The 11,868-nt window shown below is 38.3% G+C and overlaps 1 protein-coding gene across 1 annotated transcript; it reads left to right on the forward strand.

Annotated features, from left to right (window-relative positions):
- The first annotated feature begins 2,453 nt into the window (after positions 1–2,453).
- Positions 2,454–6,173, forward strand: LOC124394564 (cytochrome c oxidase subunit 7A-related protein, mitochondrial-like). The gene is made up of 3 exons (XM_046862884.1): positions 2,454–2,641; positions 3,186–3,320; positions 5,468–6,173. The coding sequence occupies exons 1-3, from the start codon at positions 2,570–2,572 to the stop codon at positions 5,609–5,611; spliced, it is 351 nt and encodes a 116-aa protein (XP_046718840.1). The 5' UTR covers positions 2,454–2,569; the 3' UTR covers positions 5,612–6,173.
- The last annotated feature ends 5,695 nt before the right edge of the window (positions 6,174–11,868 follow it).

An 11,868-nucleotide genomic window follows, 5' to 3' on the forward strand; every position in this document is an offset into this window, starting at 1 on the left:
CTCTGAACACTTTGGCTGAGCACTCTTATCCCATTGCAAATCTCCATATACCAACATCTGAAAGGCATTCCTTTACAGCCCATTGACAAAGTGAAACCCCTCCTTTTAATAGGGGCAGACCATCCACACCTGATAACACCTATTGAGCCTGTACGCCTTGGGCCCCCTGGAGGTCCAGCAGCAATTCAAACCAGACTAGGTTGGACATTACATGGCCCAACATGCTTTCTGCAGCAACAGCTCCAGCATCAGCAATGTTTACCTTTCTCTATCACTCCTAAAATGGAAGAACTATCCCGGGAATGTAGAGAGATTTTTGCAAGGTGATATTATTCCACACAGGAATGAGAAATTAGTCGTGCGATCAAGGCAGGATCGAGTGGCAATGGATTTTCTACAAATTAGGGCAACCAGGGTGATGGTAGATGGAGTAAATCACCATGAAGCACAGCTGTTAAGAAAAGCTAATATGCCTCAACTCTGTACCTCCAAGGACTCTGTTATGCCCAACTTAAAAAGCACAAAGCGGCGGTTGGCAACGGATTCCATGAAGGCAGCTGCGTATAATGAAGAGATTAACAAACTAGAGCTTGTTACACCAAACAGGTCGAGTCAATTGTTACTTCAAGCTAAATCAGAGTGGCCAGTGCTGCCATCCCTTAAGACCCCTGAAAATAAAGTGGAAAGGAGAACCAGTGTATTCTCTAGTGTCACACAAATTTAAAATTCCTTAGATCCCAGTGAGTACGGTTCCTGGCTTGTTGAAGCCACAGTTCAACACCGTCAAAGTGACTCAAACCAATCCAGTTTACCTACAGCTATATGACAGAACTATATGACAGCAGAACATCTCTTCCGTAACATCCAACAAGACAGGTTTCCAGAGGAATACGAACAACTAAAGTTTGGTAAGCCTGTATCCACTACAAGCCAATTACTCACTTTAGCCCTTAAGCCGAATGAAACCTGCACCCCGCCTCAAGCTAAACAAGAAAGGCTTGATTTCAGTTCACGTTCACCACCAGGTAAAACAATTTGTTCAACTGAACTCAACAAATTGGTTGCTGCTTTTATTGTTGAGGAGATGCAGCCGCTGTCCACTGTGGAGGTGCCCACATTTCATAATATCATCAGCAAAATCTCTGTGACAGTGAAAAAGCCGGGGGGCGTGCTGCCCGATCGCAAAACCTTTACAAACTTTTTGGACAAGGCATATATGGAAATGGAGAAAACGTTTGCCGACTTAGAATATGTTTCCACCACTGCAGATCTATGAACTGCTCAGAATAAAAGTTGTTTGGGCATTACTGTACACTGGATGGATCCTGTTACTCTGCATCGCCGAAAAGCTGCAATCGCCTGTAGACATTTTCGTGGGAGACGCAGGGGAGATAGAGAGCAAATTTACAGCTCATTTGCTCTTTGTGGTAAGATAACTGCCACGGTCAATGACGATGGCGAAAACTTTATAAAAGCGTTCAGAATAGTTTCAAGCTGATGATGAAGCATATAATGATGTAGACAAGGACGAGGTCATATTTACAGAATTGCACGAAGTTTTACAGCGATTTTAAGCTATGTTCTCCCTCCACATCACCGGTGTGCATCCCACACCCTTAACCTTATATACACGAATGACATAGTTACACTTTTGATGGCGAAGGCAGATTGCAAAGCAGTGTACAGAAGTGCGACTGGAAAGTGTTCAGAATTGTGGTCAAAATTAGTCGATCATCTTATTGTTCTCTAAACAGTTCTTAAACATTTTAAATGTATAAGACATGTATTTTGCCCTAATATAACTTATTTCTTAATGGCAATTATCTATATTACACTGTTTTAATGCATTACTGCATTAAACACTAGTACAAGAACTTCTCACCTGTTACACCTGTAAGGCCTGAAAGAGATCAAGCCTTAACCAGGTAAGAAAAAGTAACGCAAAATTAATGTAATGAATTACTTTCCATAATAAGTAAATAAGTAACGCAATTAGTTTTTTGGGGAGTAACTCAATATTGTAATGCATTACTTTTAAAAGTAACTTTCCCCAACACTGGATATTACTAGGATAACCTTCCTGATAGATAGTAAACTTCCTAACAGAAACTGAGTTGATTACGAGTCTTTTGACAATAATAATGACATTATAGCTGTAATAAATCATAGTACTTTGGATACTTAGGTGCATTTGAAAGGAAAGGAAGTAATTTGTTACTTTTACTGGAGTAATAGTTTCCCTAGTGTATCTTTTACTCAAGTACACGGTTTGTGTTCTTCATTCACCACTGAAATAGAGTAAATACTTCCCTAGTGAAAGTCCAAAGATTCTGAAACTAAACCATTATTTAAAACGTTTTACAACGAGCAGATCTCTTTGCGAGTTTTAAAAGTTGAAGATAAATAAAAATGTTCTTTTTTTTTTGCTCAGGCGTAAAGAAGCCTGCCCGGAGACGTCACTTCCGCTCAGCTAGGCCCTCGCTCTTCTGGTGTGGGATGAAGCAGTAGGAGCGCACCGCTGTGACTTATTTTACTTTTATTACTATAGAAAATACACGTTCGTTTCGAAATGTACCACAAAATCAGCGGAGTGACGGGAAAACTGACGGGATGCACCCCGGCGAACGCTTACTGTCCCCAGGTAAACATTGCCTCGGTTATTGTGTGGAGTCGGGAAAAGTGACCTTCACCGGAGTTTGTGCAGGAGGAAGTCGATGACTGATTGTAGAAGCTCCAGCTGTACAGCCGCTTGATCTGAAAACACGCACCAACATTTCATATAAATGGACACAATTGTATGTTAACTTAAATTTGTTGAGGTTGGGAAGAGTGTATAAAACTTGCTGAGCGAGGAAAGACGAGTACGCATGCTGTTGAGATGATCGACGGTCACACTGTATTTGATTTTATCACATTGAACAAGATTTATGATCATATTACACAACCTACAATTAGAGTAAATTAAATTAGACATGGATATGCTAAAGAGAGAGAACCTTCACTTATATTATAACCTTGTAGTAGTGTATTTTGGCAGACCTTTCTTATTAGGTCATGATGATGGGCATTGCACTGGAGGCTTCCATAGTGACCTTGTTTTCATCCTGCTCAGATATTTAGATAGATAGCCTACTACTATTTTCATACAAAGACTGTTTTAACACTAACACAATTTTCCCCTTTAGGGGTTGAAACCCACCATACCTTCCCAACCCACACCTATGATCTTCGCCGTGCCCACCAAGGTGGTGTCTGAAGCGGGACCTACAGTCGAGTACATGGGATCTAACAAAGTCCCGGAGCTGCAAAAACTCTTTCAGGTATTCAACACAATTCTGTTTTTTCCTTTTATTTTCGTTTAGTACAGGGACTTGAGCATTTTCAGATGTTTTGGGAAATGAATAAAAATGATAATGTGGATGCGGAGGGTTTTTAGATGCCGTCAAATTGATCTGCATTAGTGTAGATCGAAGTCCACATTCTCCTTAGTTCTTATTCATATGCATATCTAAAGCTTTTTAAGTCAAGTTTATTTCTATAGCGCTTTTCACACCAGACATTGTCTCAAAGCAGCTTTACAGAATTTAACAGTTAAGGTGAATGATGTGTATTTATCCCTGATGAGCAGCCATGGCGACTGTAGAAAGGAAAAACTCCCTTAGAGTTAGAGGAAGAAACCTTGAGGAACCAGACTCAAAAGGGGAACCCATCCTCCTTTGTGTGACATCAAGAGTGTGATTATAAATCTTTAAACAATACAGCACACTTTTCGCTACACATCTCCTTATGTGTGTAATCTTCTTCCTCGTCATATTCCTCATAGAGACTCTTTCACCTCAACTTTCAAATCTTTTTAGGCAGGCATATCAGTGATCTTGAATGCATACTTCTTATAGGGTGTATAGTGTTTTATTATTTTTGTGAATTGTTTTGTGTGTTTTAACTTTACGTAAGGTGTCCTTGAGTGTCACGCAAGGCACCTATAAATAAAAATGATTATCATTAATGTTTGCCTGTAAATTCTGTACACAGCTTGCTGCTTCATGTTTTGTATACCAATTTAAGTAAAAGCAGTTATTAGATGTGCAAAACAATTGTGCCCACAATGGACCGCAATATGCAAGTAAGGTCCTCAGGACTGTTCAAAGGTTTCAACAATCAGATAGTGTTGGTACATATACTGTTTTGTGTATATTTGAACTTGCTGTCAGTGTGCAAGGGTGGGGTGGGGGGGGTTGGGGATCATTTTGGAATTACATGTGCTTTGAAGTGCTTTCTTAATATCCCTACTTGAATGTTTTTGTGCATTTTGTTCAACATATTTCCATTGATTCATTACTTTTCATACACCATGTGTATTAGAAAGCTAGCAGACAACCATACACCGATGTGTAAGCAGTATAGATTCTGACTGGAAACTCTAAAATGATTGCTTATACCATGGCAGTTGTATACTGTAAGGATTGTTATAATATAATTACGTTACTTTGACATTTGGCAGATGCTTTTATTCATAGTGACTTATAATTATCTCATCAAGAGTTAAGGGCTACATTCAAGGACCCAGCAGTGGCAACTTGGTTGTACTGGGATTTGAACATCTCAAACATGTTCACACCTAATATTTTTTGGTTTTAAAAAAAGCATGGTTTAAAAAAAGCATATTTTCCTCTCCATTTAGGTCTTCCATCCACACTGAGACAGCATTTTCAGTCAATGAAAATGTAGCTTTTTTTTTTTTAAATGCTTTCCAATAAGGATACATTTGAAAACTCCATTTTCATGTTAGCAGTGTGGATTTTGAAAACAGAGGCGTTGGAAAACGAAGACGCATTTTTAGTCGTTGCCACGGCGTTTCCAAGAGCCGGAAAGTAAATAAACGGCAGGTGGACATGTCAAAGTGCGTTACATTTTACTTATGCGTCGTATATAAGTGACCTAAGTGTTTTCAGACGTTTCAGGTGTGGATGAGCAGCTTTTGGGAAATTATTTTTAATGATAAATGGGTATCATTCTCCGACAAAAACATCGGTTTTAAATTGATCCAGATTAGTGTAGATGTAGCCTGAGCTACCAGAGTAATCCTTTTGGGTAATTGATTAGTTGTGGAGGATTTTTTTTTTTTTTTTTTTTAATGGTTTGGGATTATTGGGTTGGGTGGAATGGGATTGTTATAAAATGTAAAAGTGCAATTTTGCAATAAAAATTCTTGGGGGAAAAAAAAATATATATATTTACATATAAGAAGGTTCAATTACACAATTAAAAGAAACAAAGGTTTTATATAAATATACATACATACATTATATACAAAGCATACATAAATTATACAAATAATACAAAACTACCAATCAAAGTAGTAAAGGAGGAACATTTTATTTTTTTTAATTTTATAAACGTATCAATTTCTCTTACAAACTACTGACATTAAATTTGTTTGTACTTTGTCCCACCCATTCCTTTACAGAAAGCTGACGGAGTGCCAATTCACCTGAAACGTGGAGTCATGGACCGGCTACTGTACAGGACGACGATGGGCCTGACGATTGGTGGAACCTTGTACTGCTTAGTGGCTCTGTATTTTGCTGCTCAGCCCAGAAAAGTTGAGTAACTTGAATAACCTTCCCTCTGGAGCAACAAAATGGACCATTAAGACTGCACTCTCAAAGACAGTTTGCATCATTGCTTTGGGTCTGCAAAATGTTTTCACCTCCTCTGAAAGTTTAATTTATATAGCCCTCAAGATTACTTGCAAGCACATGTTTTTAGAAATCGGTCAAATTAGAAGCAACAGCTAATTTATAGGATTATGGTATAGTTGTGATACATGCTGTAAAGAAGGTGCCTGCTTTAGGTCTGGAAAGGTGATGTTTTAAACATAGAAATGTGTTAAAAAACTAACCAACCCTCCAGGTGGCTTGTATGCAGAGATGGTTTCAATGACAACAGAGTGCAATGTGAAATTATGAAATAAATCGGAACTGTGCCAGCAAGTTTTGTGTGTTACAGAATACTCATGGACAGGGTTTCTGTTGTGTTTAAGAAATTATGTAATTCTCACTCACTAAAGATCAGAATGTCCTTTTCAGGTGTTCAGATACTCTTTACTTGGCTGTGAATGATGTCCTTGTAACTTTTCTTGAGAAAATAAATATTTTGTTCATAAAAAGGCATCGATGGGGGGGCAGGATTTTTGTAATTCATGATTCCTGTGATTTTTGTAATACACATGGGCACACACACATATTGTGCATAATATGATGCTGTGTAATGACAAATGTACTATTTCATGTCAGATACCAGGATACGGAATGAGGTAAATGTAACATTGTGATTCATCCTCTAAGCTACCACGTTAATAACTGCATCAACCAAGAGGAACATTTTACAGTCTTATATAAGGGGCCAATAGCTTGGTGGTGCTGGAATTTGAACTCATGACAGAAGTCCTGCAAGTTAACCACTGAGCTACCACTTTCTACAGATGTGTGTGAAGATTTTTAGTCATCTGGATTAGGTTATCTTGAAGTTGAGTTGTGTCAACTCTGGTTGGATCAAAATGATTTACTACTCCCATTCCAAGCAGCTGCTTCAGTCTGGAAGTTGGCAGGATTCCACAAATTTGTATTTACAGGAGGTGAGAATGGGGAGTGAGGTGTCTGGAGTAAGGGGAGTTGTTAGGATGTATAAAAGTATAGCTGTATAGGGGCTAATGATCTTTCTAGAGATTATATTCCACTAATCATAATTCAGGATCCATTTTATTTATATATATATATATATAAAAATGATAAAATACTTGTCACTCAAATCCTGCATTGTGGCTTGGTTTATGATGGGTTTTAGTTTGTTATAAGGAGTTCAATTATATATTTTTTTATATGATCATATTAAAATAAATATATAAATTGTAGCTGTGCATCTCCATAACTGAGGTGAATGCGATTTGCATCTCTATGCATAGTGGATCATACTATATATTAAAAGTGCATATAAAGCAGCTAATGATGCAGTGTGATAAAAGTCTCCCCTATTACGATGGGGTAATAATCGAAATTGTTGATTTGATTCAACACAAAGCGATTTAATTCAAAAGAAAAAAATGCTATGCAATTTAATATGGTTCAGATAGTCCACTTTTATTTCTTTGGTTCAGACAGACAGCAAATCATAAATTTACTTAAATGCTTTCTGACTTCTAACGCATGGCCCTTTCACAAACAGGCCTTTGTAGTGTAAAAAGGAAAGCATGTTCTTTTCCTGTTCTGTCTCCAGGAAGTTGCAGCTCTACCTCTGCAATGTTTGTTTATATTCTATGTGAATCTCAGGACACGCCTTGGTCTCCGTAGTGTGTAATACGTCATATTCACGTAGCAGCAGTGGTGCTGAGAGAACGCGCTTGAGAAACAGCTAATCGAGGAGAAATGAATCTACATATAAAATATTGTCATTTGCTAAATAATAAAAGTAGTGCATTTACTAATAATTATAGATATAGATTTTTACTGATGGAGATATTTTAAAATCATGATAAAATGCCAATGCACACTTTTTTAAATCGATGCATCACATTGTTAACTTTTTTGCTGATGCATTGATGTGAATGTGAATCTTACCAATCTTAATAATAAAAGTTTAATATATATATATATAACCAACTGGAAAGCTTTATCTGCAGCATGTTTTTTTCACCATACAGGATGTTATTATTTTGGAATTGCTTGCTTGTTGGCAGCAATCACATGAACATTAAAGCATTTCAGTTCTTTTATGTTATGTAATTAAATATAAGTCACATGTAAATCAGGCAATAACTGTAGAAAGATGATCGACATTTTATAGGGACGGAGACAAACAGGGTATGTGTACCATATTATTTTCTAATGCATAATGTAATGTATGCATGTAATATATATATATATATATATATATATATATATATATATATATATATATATATATACATTACAGACCAAAAGTTTGGACACACCTTCTCATTCAAAGAGTTTTCTTTATTTTCATGACTATAAAAATTGTAGATTCACACTGAAGGCATCAAAACTATGAATTAACACATGTGGAATTATATATGGAATTATATACATAACAAAAAAGTGTGAAACAACTGAAAATATGTCATATTCTAGGTTCTTCAAAGTAGTCACCTTTTGCTTTGATTACTGCTTTGCACACTCTTGGCATTCTCTTGATGAGCTTCAAGAGGTAGTCACCTGAAATGGTATTCCAACAGTCTTGAAGGAGTTCCCAGAGATGCTTAGCACTTGTTGGCCCTTTTGCCTTCACTCTGCGGTCCAGCTCACCCCAAACCATCTCGATTGGGTTCAGGTCCGGTGACTGTGGAGGCCAGGTCATCTGGCGCAGCACCCCATCACTCTCCTTCTTGGTCAAATAGCCCTTACACAGCCTGGAGGTGTGTTTGGGGTCATTGTCCTGTTGAAAAATAAATTATGGTCCAACTAAACGCAAACCGGATGGAATAGCATGGCGCTGCAAGATGCTGTGGTAGCCATGCTGGTTCAGTATGCCTTCAATTTTGAATAAATCCCCAACAGTGTCACCAGCAAAGCACCATCACACCTCCTCCTCCATGCTTCACGGTGGGAACCAGGAATGTAGAGTCCATCCGTTCACCTTTTCTGCGTCGCACAAAGACACGGTGGTTGGAACCAAAGATCTCAAATTTGGACTCATCAGACCAAAGCACAGATTTCCACTGGTCTAATGTCCATTCCTTGTGTTCTTTAGCCCAAACAAGTCTCTTCTGCTTGTTGCCTTTCTTTAGCAGTGGTTTCCTAGCAGATATTCTACCATGAAGGCCTGATTCACCCAGTCTCCTCTTAACATTTGTTGATGTGTCTGCTGCTAGAACTCTGTGTGCCATTGACCTGGTCTCTAATCTGAGCTGCTGTTAACCTGCGATTTCTGAGGCTGGTGACTCGGATGAACTTATCCTCCGCAGCAGAGGTGACTCTTGGTCTTCCTTTCCTGGGGCGGTCCGCATGTGAGACAGTTTCTTTGTAGCGCTTGATGGTTTTTGTAAATGCACTTGGGGACACTTTCAAAGTTTTCCCAATTTTTTGGACTGACTGACCTTCATTTCTTAAAGTAATGATGGCCACTCGTTTTTCTGTACTTAGCTGCTTTTTTCTTTCCATAATACAAATTCTAACAGTCTATTCAGTAGGACTATCAGCTGTGTATCCACCTGACTTCTGCACAACACAACTGATGGTCCCAACCCCATTTATAAGGCAAGAAATCACACTTATTAAACCTGACAGGGCACACCTGTGAAGTGAAAACCATTTTAGGTGACTACCTCTTGAAGCTCATCAAGAGAATGCCAAGAGTGTGCAAAGCAGTAATCAAAGCAAAAGGTGACTACTTTGAAGAACCTACAATATGACATATTTTCAGTTGTTTCACACTTTTTTGTTATGTATATAATTCCACATGTGTTAATTCATAGTTTTGATGCCTTCAGTGTGACTCTACAATTTTCATAGACATGAAAATAAAGAAAAGTCTTTGAATGAGAAGGTGTGTCCAAACTTTTGGTCTGTACTGTATATATATATATATATATATATATATATATATATATATATATATATATAAAATTACTAAGAACATGGCTCTCAGAATAGGCTTCAAGTCGATTGCAACCCAAAAAAGGCATCGCAATTCAATTCAATTCAATTTATGCTGCCATGACCAAAGTCATATAAAACTTTTCTAGTCTATATTATAATAATCTCAGGAATTCTTTCATCTATATGTTTGAAATGCAAATGTTCACAATGATTTCATTAATATGCAAAATAGTAATTTTTTTGGTGAATTATTGTGACTTTTTAAGTATGCATTAGATACTTTTTATTAAAATGAGTTGGCACCAATGGAATAAATGCTTTTTGGAGAAATCAAATGATGCCATTATTTAGAAAGACCTGTGCTTGCTGACAGGCAGCAGACTAAAGTAGGGATCTTTAAATAGCTTTTTTAGAATTCTCAGTGTGTGGTTTATCATTTGAATTAAATACTGGACAGTGAAAGTGTCTAAGTATGTGTGAAATGCACTGTCAAAACTGATGTCCTACCCAAGGTGCATTCCTGTTCTGTGCCCTGGATTGGCTTCAGATACCCCATAAACCTGACCAGGATAAAGTGAATACATATTAATGAATGAATGAGTGTTCTAGAAAGATATCTGCATCACATCATCTAAGAACAAGGCTCTGTGTTCATTCAGTCAACATGCTCTTATGAAAGGCTTACAAGTGAGGCAGGATACAATCCAAGAACATAGAATTCCCAATGAAAAAACAACAACTGAGAGTGGCAGCTAGTCCTGTATTATACTATATACTGTCGGAACTCAGAGCCCGTCTCTGAGGCGACACATCGAGGGTGGATTTCTTTGCTCAGAGGATTCCCAATAATGCCCAGCCAATTCTAGAAAAAACACAAATATAATAGACACAAACCGCCAATGAAGGATCCTCAGTCCTGGATGAGTAAAAGCAAAACTTCTTTATTTCCATGCACGTTCCAAAGAGCTCAGTAGAAGGTGGGTACTTCACATCAAAATGAACAGCACATCAACAAATGATAGAGCACGCCATAGTGAGGAAGTACACTGACTGTTCGTTTCGCTTGTATTTATACCCTGTAGCCACCGTGTCTTTTCTATTTTTTCAAATTCTTTGGCCTTGAGAAATTCCCCTTATGTCTGCCTTCTTGCCGTTCCTTGTCCCCTTTTGCCTATCCTTGTCAATTCCCCTTATGTCTGCCTTCTTCTGCCAAGTCCACTTATGTCTCGGATCTTGCCTATCCTTGTCAATTCCCCTTATCTTTGGCCTTGGTGTTCATTCTTCCAAATAACACCATATTTGGAGTTCCTGTTTTTTCCAATTTCCCTTATATTCGGCCCATAATTTTATACATAAAAAAAATATGAGTGAGTATAAAGCCCTTATTTCTCTCTGGATTCAACCATACGTTCTTCAGTCTCTCAAGTGTGAACAACCTTTTTGCGGCCTATTTTGTCCTCCTGCATTTGCAATGGGTAAGTGTTATGCTTTATTCTTTTATAATGCTGTTTTGCTATTCTACTTTCATTTAATTGAGTTATAGCATTGTTTGTATACTGTGCTTGATTATAATACTTTTAATTAATAGTTGTATGCGCCTAGGTTATATTTTAATTGTGCATTCTGAACTGAATGTTACACTGTGTGTAGAATCTTTTTTCTTGCATGAGTGTTATCTTTTGCTTATGCCCGTCGTCACCGTGATTTGACCCTGTCTAATATCTTATCTCTGTTGGTCTCTTTGCTCAGCTCCACCACGTTTGCCTCCCAGAACGACTCAGTTGGGCATTCTTCACGACAATTTCGCCAGTTTCAGCTCTCCTTACTTGCCGCTGAGCTTACTCATTTTCTTGAACATCTTTCCAGCCCAAGTGTCCCTGAGGATGCCTTCCTGCCTCCTCGCATTGTGCAGAGCACTTCTACGCGTGACAAGAGCACACAGACTTCTCCTGAGCTCAACAGCCGTCACGGATGCTCCTACTTCCCTGACACTACACCACAGTTTTCTCCCTATCCTTCACACTGGCCTGTTGCTTTGCCAAGTCACCGTGCTCCTGTGCCTTCACCTGGCTTCGGGCCAAGCCGCTCTTTCATGTCTCCTGCCCATGCTTCTGTGTCTTCACCCGGCCTTGGGCCTAGCTACTCCTACATGTCTCCTGCAGCTGCTGAAGCCTGTACGCCTTGCTATTTCAATAAAGATGCTTAATCTCCCTCAAGTTTGTTTCCTGTCCTTCTTTGCCTATTCTATACACAT

The sequence above is a fragment of the Silurus meridionalis genome, chromosome 2 (genome assembly GCF_014805685.1).
Source record: "Silurus meridionalis isolate SWU-2019-XX chromosome 2, ASM1480568v1, whole genome shotgun sequence".
In the NCBI taxonomy this organism is placed as follows: Eukaryota; Metazoa; Chordata; class Actinopteri; order Siluriformes; family Siluridae; genus Silurus; species Silurus meridionalis.